Source organism: Sarcophilus harrisii, chromosome 2 (assembly GCF_902635505.1).
Source record: "Sarcophilus harrisii chromosome 2, mSarHar1.11, whole genome shotgun sequence".
In the NCBI taxonomy this organism is placed as follows: Eukaryota; Metazoa; Chordata; class Mammalia; order Dasyuromorphia; family Dasyuridae; genus Sarcophilus; species Sarcophilus harrisii.
This window is the reverse complement of record NC_045427.1, coordinates 520,168,859-520,192,961: the sequence shown is the minus strand read 5'-3', so window position 1 is coordinate 520,192,961 and position 24,103 is coordinate 520,168,859. Positions and strand designations below refer to the sequence as shown.

General features: G+C 32.3%; 1 protein-coding gene across 11 annotated transcripts in view; it reads right to left on the bottom strand.

The window, feature by feature from the left end:
• The window catches only part of DENND4A (DENN domain containing 4A), a 131,270-nt gene that overhangs the window by 19,180 nt on the left and 87,987 nt on the right, over window positions 1-24,103 (bottom strand). For 6 of the 11 annotated variants that reach the window (XM_031955344.1, XM_031955348.1, XM_031955343.1 and 3 more), the window contains exons 16-25: window positions 17,913-18,046; window positions 15,685-15,820; window positions 14,970-15,176; window positions 14,750-14,878; window positions 14,332-14,473; window positions 13,802-13,933; window positions 11,635-11,754; window positions 10,618-10,764; window positions 3,124-4,235; window positions 678-867 (exon numbers count right to left, since the gene is read on the bottom strand). In XM_031955344.1, coding sequence (XP_031811204.1) covers window positions 678-867; window positions 3,124-4,235; window positions 10,618-10,764; window positions 11,635-11,754; window positions 13,802-13,933; window positions 14,332-14,473; window positions 14,750-14,878; window positions 14,970-15,176; window positions 15,685-15,820; window positions 17,913-18,046 — 2,449 coding nt within the window. The remainder of the gene's footprint in view (window positions 1-677; window positions 868-3,123; window positions 4,236-10,617; window positions 10,765-11,634; window positions 11,755-13,801; window positions 13,934-14,331; window positions 14,474-14,749; window positions 14,879-14,969; window positions 15,177-15,684; window positions 15,821-17,912; window positions 18,047-24,103) is intronic. The other 5 variants (XM_031955349.1, XM_031955352.1, XM_031955353.1 and 2 more) reach the window with 3 other exon arrangements.

Here is a 24,103-nt window from a genome sequence, read left to right as displayed (position 1 = left end):
GGTCTAGGTAAGGAAGGAATATAAACCCTAAGAGATAAAGTTTATGTAAGAATAGAAGATGGCCAGAACATGAAAAATTTTGTTTTTTAATTCTGTCAAAGTCATCTTCTAATACCTAGACAAAAGATGCTCTTTTTTTATTTCAGACTTTCATTCTACAAATTAGAGGTATTCTTTTGCTCTCTCTCTTTAAAAACTAATTTCTATTTTTGTTTTTGCTAATTTGTGTTCTTAGGCAAGTAACAAGGTTTTTTTTTGGAGTTCAGTTTTCTTTTCTTTCTTTTTTTTTTTTTTTAACATTTGTTTTTAAAAATTTTTGACTTCTAGGTTCTCTCCCTTATCCCCACCCACAATTAAGAAACCACATGTGAAGTTATGCAAAACACTTCCAAAAAAGTCATGTTGGGTAAGAAAACACAGAAGTTGTGAAAGAAAGTACTGATCAGTTGTCGCATCTGTAAAACGAGGGAGCATATTAAATGATCTCCCAGGATCTTTCTAGTGGTAAACATTAAGAAGGTGAGTCAGATAAAAGTACCATATTCAGGGAAGCATCTATGATTAGAATGAGGAATGCTCAAGTAGATATAATTAAAGATATAATTAAATTAGCAAAAGGGGGTTACAAATGAGATGAATATACATATTAGTATAATAATAAAATTGTTAAAACAAACCCTCACAAGAGGCAGTACTTTCTAGACTTGATCGACTAAGTCCAATTCCCTTTGTCTCTGATGTGACATTATTCTCTTGAGGGGAAGGCATTCCTTCAAATTCACTGCAAGCTTCTTCATCTGTTAAAGAGGTAGATTCAGAATCTAGGGCTCCAACTGAAGAAAGACTGGTTCGATCTGAATTCTGATCCTAATAAGACAATTAAATTGCTTATTTTTTTTTTTTAGCCTGGAGAAAGTTCACTATTTTCAAGTTAAGACAATCAATTTAATAATGTTTCTTTACCAACATCAGTACTATGGGTATGTTCAACAGGAGAAAAAATAAAAGAAAAAACCCAAACAAACAAGAAATGTATCCTTGACAGTCAGCTTGGAGAAAATATAATGACAGTCTCAAGACTTATCCACTGAGATATGTCCATTGCAAATGAATTCAGAGTTTTACAAACTATCTCAAGAATAAACCTGATCTTACAAAAATGATTTTTCTTACTCCTAATAATTTTATTTCAGAGTACTACCTGTCAAGAGGAAAATAATTATTTCAAACTAACACATTTAAAGACTTTGTATAAACAACTGTGCATATAGTTAAAATGTTTTTTTTTGTTTCATTTCATTATCTGTTAATATGCACTGGAAAAAAGCCAAATAGACAAAAAAGCAGTTGACTCAGAAAAAATAGAAGACTGTAAAAGAGTCCTCAGTCTATGACAATAGTCAGATAATCTTTAGTATTTGAGTAAAAATTGTGTTTTCATTAGTTCTAAGCTCTAAATGGCAGCAAGCCAGGGAAAGAAGAGATGGTTAAAGGAAACATCTTTTCTTCATCAAGAGGCAGTGTGGTACAATGATTAGAGGTGGTTTAAGAGACTGGGTTCAAGCCCCATCTATGTCATATAATGGCTATGTAACCCTGGATAAGTCCTGTAACCTCTGATTGCTCAACGTAGCTCTGCAGAGAAGGTAGTGATCTATATTATCAGAAGAAATTTCTCACCTGGGAGGTCCTATGTGAATGAATGAAAGCAAAGTACAGTACCTAGCTTTCTCTTGATTAGAAAGGTCCTGCTATGGAGTTTTATTCTGACCTATGCAGTGTCAAAACTTTTTTTCTTTCCTGTTTTCAGGATAGGCATTTTAGGACACTGAAAAAATTAAATGACATCTTTGCCCAAGGACAACAAGCTAGGCACTAATTAGCATACTGAGAAAGTGAAACAGTAAGAAAAAAGGAGAAGGCCTTTGGAATCCAAACTACCCTTAAGTTCTGAAGCATTGGAGCCAGAATGAGAGTCGGTTGTGTGCATAGTGTAAAATCATCTTCATTTAAGAAAAGATTCAGAATGAGTTGAAAACTTTTTTCTATTTAGATCTGGGAGTGATAGAACCAATTTCAAGTTAAGATTTATACTAGTTAATACTAGTTAATTAATTAATACTAGTTAAAATTTATTTTATTTTATTATTTTTTATTTATTAATTTATATTATATTTATAATAAATTTATATTTATTAATTTATTTGATTAATACTAGTTAAAAAATTTTTTAAAGGCACATTTGATCATATAGTGATACAAATTTCTTCAAATAGTACCCTATAGTAATAGTACCCTACAAATAGTGACTTTTTATAATTGTTATTATTTCAAACATATAATATAAAAAAATACAACTGACTGAGAAGACATGTCCTTTCTTTGTTCATGCTGCCTATAGGAAGCCAAGCTGAATTAAAAAGCCCTAAGAAGTCATTGCCATTGACCTGTTAGAAATTTCCAAAGTGCAAGCAGAAAAGATCAATGGTTTCTGAAAGATTAATTTTACAAAATCAAAAAAAGACTTTACTGCCTACAAATTTTTAAGGCTAAAGATTATTTGCCTTTATTTTTACTTCTAATCAAATACATATTTTGAAAGTATGTGAATCTACCAAACAAATGAGAGAACCATCTCCCCCTTCATTAGAATAAAAGGGAAAAGAAGTTTAAAAAAGAGAAAATGGCAATATCCATAATGCAATAAGAGTAACAATTTCTGCTGATAGTGTGCTCTATTTTTTTCATTTGAAAATTGTTTTGTAGAACTAATATGCTAATTATCTTCACTTTGTTATATTAATAGGTTTAGTCAGAAAACCAGTATGAAGACTGAAAATCAATAATAATTTTTCTCATGATGGACTCTAATAAACAATCCTTACTTAATAAGTTATCTTTCACAGTGGAATTACATAAAGAAATCTAATCAATAAAATTTCTTCCCCTTAGAGGCCTAAGTCTTAAACATAAACAAATTTAAGATTTTTAAAAGTTTTCTTTAGACAGGTCCATTATTTAAAGAATAACTATCAATATAAATGTTTCCAGCAGTCATGCATTTGTAAATTTTCCATCAAGGGGGTGGAAAGAAGTAACCATGGTTACACCAGAAAATCTTACCTTGGAGGGTGTAGTATACATAGTGAATCTTGTATACCATTTGCTTGCCTTCTCTGCAACACCTTTCCCAGCAGAGAATACACTACTCTTTAGAACATCTAATTTAGGTGTTATTAATGTATCTAAATTAAATGAAGGTGATGGAACAAGAGTTAAGGTACCAGCCATATCCTGAGACTGTTCCCTAAGTGGACAGGTTGGTGAGAAAGTTGGAGAAGACCAAAGTCTATCCCTGGGTTTATCTTCATTTTTTATATAGTAACTTTTAGATTTGGTAAGACGCATTGGTCTGGGAGAAATAGGAGGAAGGCTAGACCTTCGGCATGGCTTAGTTACTGTTGGGCTTTTCTTATTTGTGGATTTGTCCTCACAAGCCCGTTGTAAATCAATGCTTGGTGTACGGCTGGTCAAAGGACTGCTCATATTATTCATGTACATCACAATTTCCTCTGCTAAATCTCTTCTTGCTGATGGTGTGGAAATACTTTTTTCATCATTTTCTTCATCTTCTTCCACCTCTTTCTGCTGTTGCTCAGTTTCAGCAGCTAAAAGTGATAGTGGATCAAACCCAGCAGCAACATCAGTTTTCTCAATAGGTTTTATTGAAAAGCTGCTGTTCATTCGTTCAATCCTCTTAGGGTTTTGTGTAGAGGTGGTCCTTGTTTTTGATGTATCCACTTCATTGTCTAAATCTTCTAAGTCAAAAATCACAGGGGAATCAATTTTATCTGTCAAACAGCTAGTACCCTCAAAAGGTGTGTCATCATCACTAGATTCCTTTTCTAGACTGTCTCTTTTTGATCTTAAAGATGGATTTCCAATATCCAGGGTATTTGGCCTTGGGTTTTTCTGCATAACATTTGAAAGAATTTTTGCATCGGCACCTAATTTTTCAACCATTTCTCCAGGGCTTTCTTCTTGGCTAATCCTATTGATCATGAGTCCCATTAATACACCTCCACTAAGATTATGATTTCTGTTTTCCCAAGACATCTGTTCATGCAAAGTAGGTTCTGTCTCATTTTTGTGCCTTTTTCTAAAACTTCTTTCAATATTTCCTGTTTCATTTGTCTCTTCAAAAGAAGATATCAATAGCAGTTCAGATGTGTCTTCTGAAAAACAGAAAAGGTAATTTAGTCATGAAGAATTTAATATGAGAAAATGAGTTGCTTTTAATACTATTATCTGAAGATTAAGTCAAGCTAACAAGCATTCTTAAGTGCTTATCAGGCATGTGCTAAGCACTAGAAAACTAAATTTTAGTACTTGTTTTTGCTACTTAAAGAGTAAATCCCATAATAATTTTTTAACCAATTTAGCCTAACTGATTAGATAGGAAAGATTATATTTCATTACTATAAAAAAAGGAACATTCTTGGCTAAGGAAATAATTAATAAAATATCACAGCTTAAGAATTAGCATTATAATTTTTAAAACAAAGAAGTCCCTGAAAAGCATTAATCATGAAACCAAATTCAATTCAATAAACATTAGGTTCTTACTATGTTTGAGATATTCTGTTTGATGCTGGGATTAAAATCACAAAATTGAAATAATACCTGGTCTTATGGAGTTTATATTTGACTGATGAGAAATAACATAAATTCAGGTAAATACAAACTATATATGAAGATAAAATAATTTTGAGAGAGAATGCTGACAGCAGGGTACAGGATAATCAGTTAAATTCTTACATAAGAAGTGATGTGAATAGAAGCTAGTAATTCTACCAATCAAGTATGGAGGACGTGCATTCCAAACAGGAGATCCTATTAGTGCCAAGGCTCAAAGAAGACAGAATGAATGTCATGTATGCATCATTTCACAGGTCACTGTGGCAAGGACAAAGAGTATATGAAGAAGAATAATACAAAATAAGAATAGAAAGGGAAGTCAGAGGCATATCATGGAGAGCTTTAAATACCAGGCTAAAAATTTTACATTTTATCCTTGAGACAAAAGGAATCACTGACAATTTCTGATTGAGGGTGACAAGGTTAAGTCAGCTGCCAGTTCTATTTCTCTTCATCTAGAGAGTTTCCACCTCGATTCGGACCTTCATTATCTCTCATTTGGAATGCTGGAAGTCTCCTAATTGGCTTTTCTGTCTCATGTTCCTCATCATTCCATATCTGTCCTTCACTCTGATGCCAAAAATTTTTTTAAAGCATATATTTAACCATGTGACTCCTCTATTCAATCAACTCCAGTGACTCCCTATTAACCTCTAGGGTAAATTAGAGAGTTAATTTACCTCTGTTAAGCTTTTAAATCTCTATAACTACCTGACACAAACTATCTCTTCAGCCTCACTGGATGCTGCTCCTCCCATGCTCTGCAATACAGAAAAATTGAGCTTTTCTCTGTTGTTAATTCACAACAATGTTATTTTTCATTTCCAAGCTATTGTACACTGGCCATCCCTTATACCCGAAATCCACTCCTTCCTTACCTTCATCTCAGAGTCTTTCTTTTCCTTTAAGATACAGCCTTAGGTATTTTTTTTCTACATGAAGTCTTTCCAGATTCCTTCTATTACTAGTGCCCTCCCTCCAAATATCTTTGTATTTAATTAATGTGTATGTGTATTTTTATAGATATGTGTGTTTATATATACATATATATGTATTATATCTACATATGTGTGTCTTTACTAACTTTATATTTATGCTGTATGTGTTTTTAGATGAACTTGTTTCTCCCATTAGAATTGAAGCTTATTGCAAGTAGAGGTTGTTTCCTTCTTTCTATCGGTAGATTTGTTGATTGATTGATTAATCTGAATTTGGGGGATATCAACTTGATAGATGATTGGAGAAAAGAGAGACTATAAGCAGAGAGACAAATTAGTTGGCTATTGAAATATTTCGAGTGAAAAGTAATAAAAAATTTGAATTTTTAGCAGATGCTGTGTAAAAATGTATTGAAGATAAAATAATGAATAATATTGTCAAATGATAGATTATGAGAGATGAAGGAAAGAAAAAGCAAGGAAAAGTCCATGATTGCAGCCATGGGTGACTGTTAGGATGATGGTAAGCCCGACAGAAATAGTAAAGTGAAGAGAATGGAGGGGTTTGGGAAAAATACAGCTTATTTTAGACATAATGATTTTCAGGTGTCTATAGAACATCTAAATGGATATGTGCAGCAAGTAGTTGGAAACGTGAAATTAAGAGTTCAATAGAGACACTATAACTGGCTTTACTTGGAATGTTTGCACAGACATTTAAAAAATTTTTATTATAGGAACTAATTAGATCATCAACGGAAAGAGAGTAGAGATAGAAGAGAAGAGAACCAAGGACAGTCTTAGTGAATGATTATAAATGCTATTGACAAAATAAAATATATATTTCTGTTAAAAAAATCGGGTGGAGCCAACATGGTGGAGAGTAGACAGGATATTGTCTGAGCTCTCCCCAACTTCCCTCAGAATTTCCAAATGGAGTTTGGAGTAACAGAACCCACAAACATTTGGAGTGTAATAATTTTCCAGTTTAACATATGTTGGAAAGACTTCAGGAAAAGTATGTCTCAATTGGGTAGGGAGAAAAGTGGACCAATGCAGGTCCAGTGCAAAAAGGTACTTAACCAAAATACAGAAGCATTGGCTACTATTTCCTGGTTCAGAAAGCAAGTTGTGATCCCCTAAACTTTAACATAAAAGGCAAGATTTGGCCAGGATTACCCAATGCAGTGGGAAAGCCCCAGAGTATTCAGTTGTCCAGTTGCAGAAGAAGTTTAGGACAATATCCCCTGTGCCCTAGGAGCAAAAATTAGCAAAAAAAAAAAAAAAAAAAAAAAAAAAAAAAAAAAAAAAAAAAAGCAAAAAAGAGCTCTGATTATACAGAGCTACTATGGAAACAGGGAAGATCAGAACACAAACCCAGAAAGGAACAGCAAAAGCAAAATATTTTCAGGTAAAGCCTCAAAGAGGAATAAAAAACTGGTCTCTAGCTCAAAAGGCTCTTTTGGAAGAGTTCAAAATAGATCTTAAAAGAGAGATAGAAGAAAAATGGGGAAAAGAAATCAGGAGAGTTATGAAAATTTTGGGGAAAAAACTAACAGCTTAGAAAAAGAAGCATAAAAGTTGAGTGAAAAAAAATTTCCTTAAAAATTAAATTTGGTGAAATGGAAAAAACATCACTACAAAAAATAGAAATAAATGAACCTTTCTTCAGCAAAGTAAGTAGTATTTATCTAATACCAAAAATTAGCATTATATATTAATGATATTAATGATAAACAAGGGTTTTTTCCAATAAGATCAGAAGTCAAGTTAGTAAGGCCCCTGTAATCATTATTATTTGATATAATGCTAAAAATGCTAACTATAGCAATAAAACATGAAAAAGAAATTGAGGGAATACAATCAAAAATAATACTGCTGCCTTTTGCTAACAAAAAGATGGCTTACTTAGAAAGTCAACTAAAAATTAATTGAAACAATGACTAGCAAAATTGCAGGATATTGAAAAACAAAAGCCTATATATAAGTCATCAACCTTTCTGTGTTATCAACAAAACTCAAAAAGAAGAGATAAAATAAAGAATGCATAACATACTTGAAAGCATACCTACCAACATACTCATAGGAACTATATGAATATAAATGTATAGAAATAATTTTTTAGAGTAACAAAAGCAGACATAAATAGTTAAAGAAATATTAACTGGTAACAGATAGCTTGGGCCAACAAAACAAAAATGTCTACACTAAATTTGGCATTGGTATGGTGTCCCTGAACTTCCAGATGGGTGAATTAGGGAAATCCTATAACAAAAAAAAAAAAAAAAAATCTTGGGATGGGCAGGATATTTGCCAGAGAGAAATTAGGTTATAGGGAGAAAAGGGTTAAACCTTAGAGAAAGTTCTATAGTTCAGTAAAAAATACCAAGGATAACTTTAATTATGAGACTTGAAACTAACTTTTCCTTCATTTATTTTTATCTTCTCAGCTTTTTCATTGTTCCTATTTCCTTGTTGGGGCCATTATCAGACTTTCAGTAACTAAAGTTCACAATTCTCAATTCTTCAGTGTCCCTCACCTTTCCCCTCCTCAACCTTTCAATCAGTTGACAAGTCTTGTGAATTCTATTTCCAACATCTCTTGCATGAATCTCTATCTCTACTTATTTAGTCAACTTCCCTGGTTCAGGACTTCATCACTTATCTCCTTGAATACTGAAATAGCCAAGAAATGAATTCTTATTTTCTTTCCAATCCACCTTTCCAAAAGCTGCCACAATGATATTCTTTTTTTTTTTTTTTTTTTTTTTTTGGCTGAAGCAAATGAGGTTAAATGACTTGCCCAGGGTCATACAGCTAGGAAGTGTTAAGTGTCTAAGACCAGATTTGAACTCGTGTTTTCCTGACTTCAGGGCTGGTGCTCTATCCACTGGGCTACCTAGCTGCCCCTCACAATGATATTCTTAAAGCACAAGTCTGAGCACACTAATTCTATGCTCCACAAATTTGAGGTTAGAAATTATTAACATTTTTTTTTTGTACCCTAAACCACTTTCTGGAAGTTTTCTGGAATATTCTCAGAATTTTTTTTAATGTTTATAATCCCAGGAAATGCTAAATTTCAGTTTGAGGTTAGTGAAAATGAAAATGTGATTTTTTTTTCTATCCATGTTCATGGATCAACTGAAGTCTATCCATGTACTCCTTGAGAGATTAAGAAATCCTTCTCTAGAGGCATCTAACTTCTTCTAGGAAAAAGTATAAACTCCTTTGTTTGACATTTTAGAAAATTGATTTGTATTGCTATTTTTTGTTTTTATTTTTTGTTTCCTGCCCATTCCACAAGAGCCATCCTTTATTATAAAGTATAAAAGTAATTAAATGAAACTGGGGCAATGAAATGAAGATGAGTTAAAGATTATAAATTGAGTGACTATAAGAATAATGGTACCTTCGATAGAAACAAACAAATTAAGAGGAGGGGAAATATAATGATCAGAAAGGACTTGATTTGTCAATGAAGCATTTTCATAAAGTCAACATAAAACTTTGATAATGTTAAATAATAATATTTCCTACATATAGAAGAATTGCACATATTTAACATATATTGGATTATTTGTTGTCTAAGTGGGGGGGGTAAGGAAAAGGGAGAGAGAAAAATTTTAGAAGGTTTTACAAGGGTGCAAGGATGAATGTTGAAAACTATTTATGCATATATTTTGAAAACAAAAAGCTTAAAAAAAATTTCCCAACAAGCATTCTCAGAGAAATAATCATACCTTTTACCTGATAGCAGAGGATGTAGAATAGTTTTTCAAAAAAAAGGATATTCCATAAAATTGTAGCTAGTATTTATATAAAGAAACATTACTTAAGATAGTTCCCCAAAATATATATTATTGTTTATAAACAGAACTAAAACTAAGCTGATCTAAGAAATAAAAATGTATAGTTACATTATTCCATCGAAAAAAAAAAAAGTCCTGTGCCTACTAAACCCATAAGTGATCCTGTAGAAGGATCATAAATTTAGAGTTCCACGAGACTACAAAAGTCAACTCCAACCCTTTTATTGGTGAGGATGCGGTTAAGTGATTGGCTCAAAAATCATATAGCCAGCACCAAAGGTTGATTTTAGATTTTCTTGACGCCAAGATCAACTCTTACTATGTCTTGCTGACTAGACTCTCTAGGAACCTGAGGCTGTGAGTCAGCAGAGTCAGGTTCTATAACTTGCCTCTCCTGGGAAGAGTGTAACTTTGAGAAGGGAACCAAACTCAACTCAAGTTTCTCGATCTATCTATAAACCTATAATGCAAGTTTCATCTTATTACATTATGGTATTACCATAAAGTTTCAAGAATCCTTAATGCTACAGATGTTGGTCTACTCTAAATTGACTCAAATCACAAGCACCCTGACATAGGAGATAGTTGTTTAGAGTTGACCTCAGCAAATAATTTAATACCTTGTAGCCAACCCAAAATCTTATTGTATAAAAGCATTTTAAAGAGAAAAACCACCAAGTCTTATTACTATACCTCAACTAGCAGATATTGTATTATTGCCACTGGATAGATAAAGACAGAATTTAGGCATAAAATTGAATACTTGCATTTTTCTAACTGATGAAATTATGTAACTAAGCTTAATTTTTAATAAGAGCCAGCTTGCTACCCTTTAGAGTTCCTAATGTTTCTCTGTCAAAAATAGCAACAATGTCAACATTGGATGGAGTTTGGGTATATGACAAGTTAGAAAAGAGTAATTCAATAACTGTTGGTTTGTAGTATAGTGCACAAGTCACTTGACCATAATGTCAAACATCACAAATAGACATTGATGATGACATCATAACCATCACCATCATCACTAGCATTTATATAGTGCTTGTTATCTACCAAACACTGTGCTAAGCAATTTATAGATATAATGGCATTTTTGGTTAATATAATTTACATCATAGATATAAATTTGGTTTATCATGCAAAGAATAAGAATGCAATATATAGCTTACCTGTGCTTCCACCTGATATTTCATCTGCATGGCTAATCATACCACTGAGGCGAACTATACTAGATGTAGGATTTATATCGTCTGTATTTTGATAATTGAGCTTAGGAAGGCAATCAGCACTTCCTTTTGCACTCTCATTCTCAGACACTGTGTAGAGAAAGGGAAAATTTCATTAAAAATTTTTTTGACACTAAAAATGGGAGAGAAAAAAGTACTTAAGGAAGTATAAAGAAGGCTTGTTCTAGTTGTTTTTAAACTGCTAAATTTCTGTAAAGCCTCAAGGACTATTTCTTCAGTTACAGACTTGGAATTATTCTACTGTTCCCAAACTTTCAGGAGAAAGTAAGGGTTATATCAATATATGTAATCTACATATAAAGCACAAGGCATTAAAAAGCTTTGTGGACTTTGGGACACATAAGAATACAAAGAAAAATAAGATAACCAATACCTTACGTGTTTTACACACACACACACACACACACACACACACACACACACACACACACACACACTCCTCTTAAAGAAAATTTCCCCCTCTGTGTGTGAAGTATTATCTTTTTCTTTCATTATGGACCAAAGCCTATTTTAAAACATTCTGTAACAAAAGTTTTCAATCTCCAGCTGAAAGTTTGCTATTTCAAGAAATGTTCAGTACGATACAATAATACTACATCAAGAGAATTTAGGTCTCTTAGAGTTCATTGTAATAATGTGCTACATGGAAAGACTTCTTAAAAGTCACTAACTGCATATATTCATGTGGTAAAATAGTTATCGCTTTTATGCTAAGTCCAATTTTCCTTATTATGAGGATGCACAATGATGCAAATATCTTGACCAGTCAGGGACCTAGGCAGGGATAAAAATAAAATAGAATATTTTATATCAGAGGTCACTTATCTTTTTCAATGAATATAAAGTTACCAGAAAGCACAATATACTTTGAACACCTGTAAATTGTTCCAACCACATAAAGAGTAGGTAATTTTACATATTAATACTTAAAACACTTACAAGAACTACAATCACTCTCTTTCTTGTCCTCTTTTTCTTCCTCTAAGTTTTGGGTAGATGTGTCACCTCTTCTAACTTCATCTTTAGATAATGAATTATATCCAAGATCTGACTGACCCCCTGGAAAGACAGAAATATTTTAAAACTTAAGAACAATAATTATGTCCTATTTTTTGAAATCCTTCATAGTGACAAGTAAAATTATTAGTAATGTGGTACATAAATGAATATATTTTAAAAAGAAATTTATCATTAAATTTAAACAAAAAACAAAAGCAATAAAACTTACATTTATCACCAAAAAAAGCCCATAAAGATCTATAATTTATCAGTTATTATCTGTTATACACTCTTCATTGCATTTGCTTGTTCAGTGGCCCCCATATTTGCCTTCACCTCACCTTCCCCCCCACCCTCTCCACACACACACACACACACACACACACACACACACACACACACACACAACTCCCAAACCCATATCATGTGGTCATATAGTGCTTAAATAGATTTGCATATAAATTTCTGGATACATTTCAAACAAAATCACTGTACTGCCAACTCCTTTCTTATCCCTACTAATGGGAGGTAGTTGAGTGTTTCTTTCATCAGCTCTACCCTTAATACCATGAAGCCCAGGACAAAGAGAATATGAAAAGTAGAAAACCCACTTAAAGATAACTAAAAGCTGATTGAATATATTAGCATAAATCTATTATCTAAAACACCAGGAAAAGGATTTTGGATTGGTTTTGCATAACTGATGAACTCATTAAAGTTTCAGCTAAAAAAAAAAAAAAACCAACCAAAAACCAAGCCCATATATATTTTTTTTAGAAATGTAATTATATTGGAATAAAGAAGAAAAAGCTCAAGTAATACACTGAAATTACATGCTAAAACATTATCCTATCATAGAATTGATCATGTCAGGTGTTTCATTTTTTCATATTGGTTATATTTGTTCTAATACTGGACTTATATGTTTTTAATGTAAATATAATTCTAATCCATAAATAGTTCTTAAAATTTAGAAAAAGAATTTTAATAAAACCTTCTCTTTTAAATGATATGGTTTTAATCACATTTTTTTAAAAATTGCATCTTGAGTTGTGCAAGCTCTCACTGAATTATTCAAGAAATAAAACTTGCCAATAACGTTTTGGTCGGGTATACTTATTGTGTATCTAATTTATATTTTAATATATTTAACATCTACTGGTCATCCTGTCATCTAGGGGAGGGGGTGGGGGGGGTAAGAGGTGAAAAATTGGAACAAGAGGTTTGGCAGTTGTTAATGCTGTAAAGTTATCCTGTAAATAAAAGGCTATTAAATAAAAAAAAAAAAAAAGAAATAAAAAAAAATAATAATAAAAAAGAAATAAAACTTGCCAAGAAAAAGCTAAAAACATGGATATCATATTTCATCATGATTTGCCTATAACAATTTCTCCTAAAAATGAACATCAAAAGAAATAAACCAAAAAAATGTTCTCTGTTGCAAGTAAAGCAGCTTGTAAGTTTTGTTTTTTTTTAATCAAATTTTGTATCTCTCAATTCATAATTTCTGTGTATCATGAATACATTGCCATTACATTGTTTTTAACTGTTATATCTAATTTTTAAAAAATGCAATATGTAAAGAACAAGTTGATTCACTAATTCCTTTACTCCATATATCCTATCAGTCAATACTACTTAAGAGAATATCTGTATATAAGTTTCTTATATTATGGTGAAATTAATGCAATTCTTCAGTACTAAGATGCTATAATTTTTTTAGCCTTATAGTTTTTCAAATAATTAAGATTTTTTTTTTTAAAGAATATACTTGTCAAAGGAGATCATAAGCTCAAGGGATCTATGTGCTTCTGGAACTAATTATATTTTAATATACTAAGATGTTTAAATAAAGCTGCTTTAGTAGCTTTCTAACATTTTATTCTATTAAAAATAATGGAAGAACTCAAATAGCTAATGAACTTTGGAATCTAGGCAATGTTAAATAAGATCTTAACCAGTATTTTAATAGAACAATACGTGTCATAAGTATCTGCTTAACATCATATCAAGTTAAAAGAGAACATTCAAAACAGGAATAAGACAGTCTATCAAATCCTGTTTAAACTATATGCCATAATACATATATACATATACACACACAAACCTGTACTAGATCTATCATCAGTAGAATCTACTTTGATTAACTCAGTGTTGAAGGGTGCCTGCTCCACAGTGTTTGTGTCATTACAACTATCCATGCTGCCATGACTAACAGCATCCAGGTCACTGCCATCTGCTTAAGAACACAATATGATAGCATTTTACCACTCAAGGAGATATACCCCCCAAATACCCATTAGTCTGTTGATTTTTACTTGCTTACTTATGGTGGCAATCTATTGAGTTCTATATGAAAAAATCTGAAACTTTGCATCTATTTAGTAAAAATGTATTCAGCATAAAGCAAACATATAAATTATGTATTTGTTTAAATTAAGTAACCCAAGATTGAAATTTAAGCAATGTCAAGAAGATCAATTACTTTTAAAGGATTAGAATATAATGTGCTAAGACTTTATATGAGACAACCAAAACTAGCAAAATATTCAGTATTGTGAATTTAAACACTTATTAGAATTCAAAATTATAACAAGTCATTTCATGAAAAAAAAATTGTAAAACCACTTTATTTACCTGAGAGAGGAGCATGTGATAGATGAGCATTTTTTCTCAAAACTTTTTTGAATTGTGCTATTCCTAAAACAACATTTCTTATTTTAGTCCACAGAAAGTAACCACTTCGACTGCTTGAAGGCCAGGTACTTTCTAAAACAGCCTATTAATTAAACACAATAGATAGAAATTATCAATTATAAAAGCTCCACTAAATACACATCTTCCTCCCCTTTGCTCCCCTTCCTTCCTCTTGCATCTCTTTCTCCCTCCAAAAAAAGAATAGAAAATAAAGAAATGCTATTTATTTTAAAAGTACATTTTCAATTAAGTGTTTTAAGAACTTCTTGCAGTTTTATCAATAGCACTGAAATTCGAGCATCATAATTATCAAAAAAAATATAACTCTTCCATTGCTATAATAAACCAAATTAATTACCTTATTATAATAACCATAAGTAATGGCATTGGGGTGAACACCAGCTTTTTTCATTTCAAAAAGTACTCGTACTGCAAGAACAGGCTGACCATACTGGCCACACAGCTGCATAAGAACCCGATAGCAGACCTGAAACAGTTAAGTTAAAAGGTACACTGAATTAGAGGCCTATGTGCAATTTTAGAAGGAAGCAATGGATTTTGTGAGACTTAAAAATTACCTCATCAGGAGGATCAATCTTTTTAGAATGCATTTTTCGAAGTACGTCATATGCTGTTTTCAGAGCTCTGACTTTTGAATGGCATACTTTCACATATGCTGGGAGGCAAATAAACCATAGGCCATAACAATGACGTAACAGACATCTGGACCACATCTGAGGGATGGAGGAATACCTCTTTGCTATTTTATGGGCTGACTTGATTTCCTAAGAAACCACAAATTTTCATTAATGAACTTATATGCACTTAAATATCCTTATTCACATGATTATTGTCATAATTATAAATTATAAGTCAAATTTTATTATAACAAATCCTACCACTACAAAAACTTCTGAATAATTAAAACATGTTAAAATAATAACTGATAGATTTTATATATACTTCAAACCAATAAAATAAATTGAAATAAAATAATTTCATTTTATTAAAAGAATTTTTAATTATTAAAATAAAATTTTAATATAATTTTATTAAATATAATTAATTATATTCAATTAATTATTAAATTAAAATAAAATATAAATTTTTATTAAAATAAAATTATAATATAATAAAATAATTGGATAATCTTTTAAAATGAGCTGCAAAAGATCTGAATTGTAATAGTTATTCAGTGTTCTAGGATGTAACACTCTGTTAGGAGTGATAGACTAGAGGGTGCAAAAGAATTAAAGTATGATGATGATAAAAAGTAAACAATTTTCAAATTACCTGTTTAGTTCTTCTGAACATTGTTGAAGGGCTATTAGGACTACTGTTTTTTGAGGCCAGTTTATTATTTTGTGTTTGTAGAAATCCCTCTGGCCTTTCAAATAAATCTATCTTCAGGACAGGAAATCCATTATAACTGTTACAAGACGGGGGGAAAAATCTCTTGTTAAATACTGTATGCAGAAATACACGATACCTACAGGTTATATGAACACTCACTGCTTGACTAGGAATCGATATTGTTGACTTGTATTCTATCAGGGGCAGTGGGACATAGTGCACAGGATGCTGATCTTAAAGTCAGAAGATCTAAGTTCAAATCCCATGCAAGACTAAGAAACCTCATGATGGTTGGCAAGGTACTTGGAGTCTGTCTGCCTCCCTCAGTGTCCCGAAACCTATCTATTAGTCTACATTGAAAAAGTCTAAGTAGGAAAGTCTGAATTACTTGAAAAACAAGAAAGAAGCAGGACATAAAGAGAGTGAACACTTGGGAAGGAGAAATATAAAAAATATTCTTCCGTTCACACTGAAGAACAACTTGGCTTCCTTTACTATTTGACGATACATCCCATTTAAAATCTTCAAAATAGTTTAATATCTTAAAATCTTAAATTAGTAAGATTATTACCAAAGTAATTTATAACCACTGTTTGCTACTGAATGCGAAATTCACTTAGCTAAAGAAAGACCAACAGGAAATAGAAACAATGAGAAAAGGAGTTTAATGAAGTTGTGTTCTATAAAGAACCTGATATATTTGAGAAATGAGGTTTTTATCAGAGAAACTTGAAGTTAATAATTTTTGATATTACTTGGAATCTTTTAGTATAATATAATTTCCCTGATTATATCTTTACTCAAGAAGATCCCTTGCTCTCCTGCAACCATAAGTGCTATTACTCCTCCTCTTTGTCCTGGAACTGTGGCCCACTCCTCTCTGGTCCCTTATAACTGATTGCTAGTGCTCCTCTCTACCCAATTGAATGGCAACCCAAAATTGCTTGTGTGCAGTCAAATTGTCAGTCAATGCAAGTTACACCCTATGACAGCATAGGATCTTTCTTTTTTTTCTTTGGAGGCAATTAGGATTAAATGAATTGCCTAGAATCACATAACTGAGGCCATATTTGACCTCAGGTCCTCCTAGCCAGTGCCTTCAAGCTCAGTGCTCTATCTACTGCACTACTTAGCTGCACCCCCTATTCCTCTCCTCTTATTGAGAGTTCCCAAAGGTGTTGCTAATGTAGTTGAAGCCTCTGCCAAGGCCCAGTGCTGGTGCTGTTCTCAAGCTGTGGGCCTGCACACACCCCAGTAGTATACACCTTTCCTGTGAATTTCCTGAATTGTCTTAGGTTGGAAAAATGTCTCCCTCTGAACCTTTTTTTGGCTCTGCCATTCCAAAATTTGATTTGAGATGTTCTTTTAAATTTGTTCAGAGAGGAATGTTGGGAGAATTTAGCTGAATTTTGACCTATTCTCCACCATCTTGAGTTATAAAAATTTCTAAAATATATTGCTATTTTCTAAAATTTCCAAATCAATCAACAAATTAAAAAAATCACCTTAAATTAACTGTGTATTAGAAGCTTAAGAATGTATTTAAAGCACTTAGTGAACTATTTATCAGGGTCAAATTCATTAGCATAGATTTCAATTAAAACAAAGAAAATTTTTTGAAAGTTTATAGTCTTAAATTAAAGATACAGAATTAAGCCTACAATAACATAAAATTTCATAAAATCTTTCCAAAGGCCACAGAATTTGATTAATCTTTTAAAAATTACCTTTAATGGAATAAAAACCAAAAAAGTTTAAGATTTTCTTGAAATAGAATTATATAAATTTCTGTCTAACAGAACTCTGTCAACATTTGAGGGGATAACTGATTATACATAGGTATGATGGAAAAGACTTTCCCCAACTTGTGGTACTGTGCAAAAAACCCAATGAAACAAAACATCACACCAAAAACAAACAAATAGAAAATAAAGTTGTTTAGGTATAGGTCTGATTTGTTTAATGATTTGTGATAAATTTGCCTACTATCTACAAATATTAATATTTATAATGTTTTAGCTTTTTAAAATACCACAGTACATAGGCTCATAGATTATAGAGCTATAATGAAAATTAAAGATCCTGTCCCACCCTTTCCCTTTTTATTGATGTAAACTACTAGATACAGATACTTCTCTTTTGAATTATACATCTTATTTATCAAATACCTGTATTGTAAAGGGTGTTCTTCACCAGTGGGTAGATGTGGGATCTCAGGTGGGGTTACAAAAACAGTATGTTCACTTTTGAAGGATTCATCCAGTTCTATAAGTCGCATTTCACCATTTTTGTCCATATCTACCTAAAAAGGTTTAAAAAGAAATACACTAAAAACACATTTTTCTTGAAGGCAAAGGGCTAAAAATATACTAAAATGCAACAAAAAGATGTATGCTAGACACAAAGAGTTGAGGCATCTTACTAAAAGCAGCTAAAATGTTAGAAGTGGTCTAAAGACATTACCTAGGATGGCTATGACAAGAGAAGGCAAGATCATATAAGAAAGAATAAGTGGACAGAAGGCCTAAGGTAATTAGTGCCTCTAATGTTGAAGAAAGTCACAAGTACAATGGGAATCTCCTTAATATAGGGCCTATGTGAAGGTGGACAAGAAACACAGAATGTTTACATCATTAGAGGGAAGCATTTCCAATAAAATTCACAGATCCACTGAATACCAAAAGTTCAACAATCAACAAGTATTTAAATGTGCCAGGCACTGTATAGAGGGCCAGGCACAAAGAAAAAATGCAAACAGTCTCTGCCTTCAAGGAGCTAGCATCGCATTGAAAACACATGCATATACAAAGATACATACAAAGTAGGTACAAAGTTACGTTGGGAAGGCACCAGAAGTCAGGAAAATGGGAAAGGTTTAGTGCAAAAGTTGGAGATGGATCTGTATCTTGAAGGAAGCCAGAGATTTTGAAAGATAGAAGTAAAAAAGAAGAACATTCTAGGGGACTGTCAGTGTGAAAGTATGGAGATGGGTGATGAAGGATCATGTGTGAGGGGCAGTAAATAGACCAATATGACTAAATTACAGAGTGAATAAAGAATTAGAAAAATAAGGGATCAGGATGGGAAGAGCTTTCAATGGCAAATGAAGTAGTTTATATTATGTGTTTAAGTTCATAGCCACTAGAGTTTATTGAACAAATGGGGTCAGCCTTATTTATACTTTAGGAAAGTTGTAAAGAAGATGAATTGGACTGAGAAGAAACATGAGACAGGGGGATTAATTAGGAGGCTATTGTTGTTTGTCTTTCATTCTCCATCATGAAGATGACCACAAGATCAGGGAACGGATGTCATGACATGCAAATGAACTGAATTTAAGTGAGGGACGGCTATGCAAAGTCACTAGCCTCACTTTCTCCTCCAGAGCCATCTAGGTCTAGTGGCAAACTATACAACTGGAAATGGATGCAGTGGGATATTTTGGCCTTTTAAAGCTAAGGCCTTTAACAAGTCTCAGTTTGACTGAGGCAATGTCTAACCAGTAATTAAGGCTAGGTAATAAATGAGGCAGAGAATGGCCTCTTTTACCTAGTCAAAAAAAAAAAAAGTCAATCTGGAAGGGGAAGATCCTCAGTGTTTCTAGCCAAAACAGTAGGCTACTGCAATGATCCAGCAGAAAAAGGATGAAAGTTTGAACTAGAGGTGTGACCATTCAGTGAACAGAAAAGATATATGTCAACAATGCTGTAGTTACAAATAACAGGATTTGGAAACTAAATGGATATGTGTAGGATGAGACTCGAGCCAAGGAAGACATTTAGATTTTTTGATCTCACAAAATATCTGATTTCAACTGCAATAAAGGAAATTAAAACATTTACCTTACTCCTTTTTCTTTCTTGTTCCTTCCTTCCTCTCTCTTAATCCTGAAACCTCCCAAGATATCTTGGCAAGATTTCTTTCTTAATGAGCATGCCTCATACTCTAATCACTCGAGATCTCACTGATTGGCCCACAAAATGTCCTAAGTCAAGTTCCAATTGATTACTGTGTAGGCCCTGATGGCTCAGAGTGAATGTAAATAGCAATTTTTTTGACCAGAAACCCTGAGAGTCTTCCCATGTCATGGTATGTATGCATATATATGTGTGTATGAACTAGGTAAAAAAGGCTATTTTCTATTTCATTTCTTACCCAGCCTTAAGCCTTAGTTAGACTTGTTAGAAACTTTAGCTTATGAAGTTCATCCAGGGCCATCTCCAATCATCTTGTTCTATAACTTGTCACTGGACCCAGATGGTTCTGGAGGAGAAAGTGAGACTGGAGGAGAAACACAGCCTTCCCTCATTTAAATCCAACTCACTTGTATGATATGGCATTGATTTCCTGATGCGATTGTCCTCTTTGAGAATGGAGAACAAACAACAACAGGATAAAATACAAACTTTTTATCTTAGCATTTATGATACTTCACTATCTGGCTCTTAGCTACCTTTTGAGCATGATTTCACTTTACTTACTCCCATTCGTAAACCATATTTAGTCAAACAGAGCTACTGAATTCCTTCTCCCAACCTTTACCTTCCAATAAGATGTCCCCTCTATGGATATAACCCCTCTCCCTTGTTCCCAATTAATGTTCTCTTTCTCTAATTCCATCTCAAGAAAATCTGATCTTCCTTCAAAGCTCAGCTTAGATACTACCTCCTTGAGGCTAGGGGTTTGTACTGCCTTTCTGTTTTCAAGACAGGACAATGACTTGTACATACCAGAGGCTGGTTGAGTTGAAATGAATTACTGCCTACCTATTTGGTTCCAGAATCAGGATTAGGAGGAATTCCCAGAAAAAAGACCAGAGTCAAGGACAATCAAGCCAGATTATATAAGCATTAATAATGCTTTACTGACCGGTAGTCCTATCCTGGAGACAGGTTAATTCTCAACAATACTTCATTTACCAAAACTACATGCTGTAGTGTTTAAGTTCAGCATTATTTTTCAACAAGTATTTATTTGCCTTTGCAAATTTGCAACACTGCCCAATAAAAATTTTATATCTCATTTTAAAATTAAAAATAAACATGAAATATATCCAAGGCATGCCTGAACATTTCTGTCTTCTGTAAAGCATAATGACATCTGTCTCTGTCATAGAAAGAGAAAAAAATTCAATGCCCATATCAGGATAAAAGTAAATTAGTTTTCAAAGTTATTTTTATGTTCTCTACATATTTTCCATAAGATTTATATCTGCCTTGAAAATGCTCTTTAGAGATGGTTAGGGTACTTTAAAAAAAGAAATAAGAAGTATCAACGTCATAACCCTAAATTCCTTTTTAAAAGGAATCATAAATTAAATTTTAATGACATCTTCCAATAATAATATGTGACTGTGAATCTTGAAATATTATAATCTATAAAGAATCAAAATTTCAGGTCATCCAAAGGGTGATGGAGAGGCATAGTGGGCAAAAAGAGGAAAAGTTATCATGAAAGAGATGCATACTGAAAAAGGAAAAGAGTTAGTTATATATTAAGAAACAAGGACTTGATAACTTTTGAATTCCACAAATACTCTTATAATGTTAAAGATCTAGAACACTAGGTGAAACCCTATAGGGGTATAGGAATGACACTTTGAAGCATCAAGGGATGAGAAGACTCATATGCATGAGTTTGACTATTTCAAGGAGGGAAATGTTGTTAAGTTCAGATGACACCAATAGTACTGCTTAATTGCTTCTGCTTAATACTTCAAGGTCGAAGTTTTAATGGTCATTATACTCCCTTCACTGACACTGATAATTAGTTCCTCTAAAATTTAATAGATTATATTATTCAAGAGTTGTGATTGAAATATTTATCTTGTGGCAGGTGAATAGTTTTCCTATTCATCCCTTTCCCACAAAATCTCTTTTAAATTGGTCATTTTCTTTATAATATCAAGAGATAGTATGAGATGAGAAAAATTTACAACTAAACTTTAGGTATATCACAAAGATCTTTCTGACAGAGAAAGAAAGGAGAAGAGGAAAAGGGAAGATAAGAATTTGGTCACTTAAATTTCTTTATAATATAAACAAAACTATTTAGATTTGTAATGAAAAACTCTTTCCATAACTTGATGAGTTGTAATTATACTTGAAAGAGAGCTACTGGAAAGTTTAAATAAAATTTTATCCCATACTATATAAGTAATCTTTTTTTTCACTCTAGAATTAAAATTATAATTTAAGCCTTAAAAATCTATATAAATATTAATATGTATTTTTTAAAAGAATTTTTTGAAACTTCTGAGGTTGGACAGTCATCAAGCAATCACTCCAATAATCTTCTGCATTAATTTCTGTTGGGTGAACAGCAGGTGACCTACTTTCATGAAATCCTAGTCAACTAATACATTAATTATATAGTACATTAACATCCCAGATCATAATGTCTTAACAATGTCATCTTAGCAAGATGGCAAGCCTTGTGTTTCCTAGAATATGAGAATTATTTTAGCCATGACACTATAACATGGATGAATAGAACATCTAATGTTAGCTGAAATATAGCATTTATAATCAAGATATCCACAGGACCAAAACCAAAATGGAACTGTAGGATATTACTCTTTATGCTGAGTAACAGTGAATACTGCTAGTACTATTATTGCTGCTCCTGCTGCTACTAGTACTACCACCATCACTGCTACTGCTACTACTACTGCCACTAATACCATATCTATCTCCACACCTACCCCCACAATAAATGCCTTTACTAAGTATTTAAAAATGGGTCTGTTTTCTTAAAAGTTAAAGAAGCATATATTAACAATAAAATTGCAATTTATTTTTCTTCCCTGTAAGGTTCAGAAGAAAATTCTGTTTTAAGTAATAGATTATAGCCCTAAGCAAACCTAACAATGTGTCTCATAAATATATGTCATTATTCACAAAGAAAAACGATGTGAAGGTGTTATTGATAACAGTCAGGAACATCATCTCTCTGTAACTAGAACACATTTGTTTCTGTAGAAAAGATTTACGGGAAAATATGATGATTAGGTTTCCAGGTCAGCCCACGAAAGTCATTTAACTCATAACAAACAATTTCAATGACGTATCATGACTATGGGAAAATTCATTGATTTCCAACTAGATTTAGTAGGAACACATCTACCTTAACTCGAGTAATAGAGATACACTTGGGAAATAGTTACTTGCTAACTTGTTACTTCACAAGAAGAGGTACTTCTCCACAATTCTATAGGTAAAAGAAAGTACCTCTCTTAAATCTACTTATTCCTAAAGTTGTCATCATGAAGAACAGAGGCACTGAATGAGCTTGTCAACTGCTTATATGTATATATCATATGTAAGTTTAGTGTTCATAAATTTAAAACTGTTTGAAATAAGGCTTTAATTATGTGAAATGAGTTTCACAGAATACTATAAGAAGCCTGTAGGGCACAATATCCCAAAAGTTTTAGTGCAATTTAAAGCTAATGAAACATACCATGCCTTTTGAAATACTCTGTATTTTATTTTAATTATACCTCCAATCCTAACTTTTAAAAAAATATTTCCATTAGAAATTTCCATTAGAAAACAAGACAAAACAAGGTCCCTCTTCTTTTTTCCATTTCAGAACCAATTATAGTTAATTCTAATAAATCTCATATTCATGGAAATGTGTTTTTAGGTGATCTTTACAAATGTCTCAGATATAGATTACAACAGATAGGACAGAGATAGATTATATTTAGGATCAAATCTACAGACTTTTTCTATTAAAAACCATTATGGTTGTACCATAAAAATGCATCAAAATATTATGACAAAAAAGCTTCATTTTACAGTTACATAAATAAGCCCACAAACTATAGTTCCAACTTTTCTTACACTAAATGTAATCAAAGATTTTATTGGGGGCAATAGGTATACACTTTACCACTTCAGTCATCTTTGAATATTAATAGAGCAGTTAAGTTCAAAAATAATAAATTCCAAAGTTCTCTTCATTTTTTAAAGATGATGAGCATTAAATTATCCTTCTATGTATAAGACTTATTGATTTGGCAAAATAAAACAATAGACATTCTCTATTTAAAAAGGAATTTCAAACTTTGGAATCTCATTCAAAGCCCTAAGACTGACAATTGCAGTAGAAAGAAAAGTGGAGTCAGCTGTGTTATTAGCTATGCAATCTTGGGCAAATCACTTTACGACTCTAGGTCTCAGTTTCTTCTTTTGTAAAATAAGGGGGTTGAACTAGATGATTTCTAAAGTCCTTCTTAATTCTAATCTAAGAAGTTGTGGAATCTAAGGAATTCTCAGTTAAAATACAAGACACAATACATCACATTACTCAACAACAGAGAAAGTGAGAGTTGGCATTATAATTCTGTTAATTA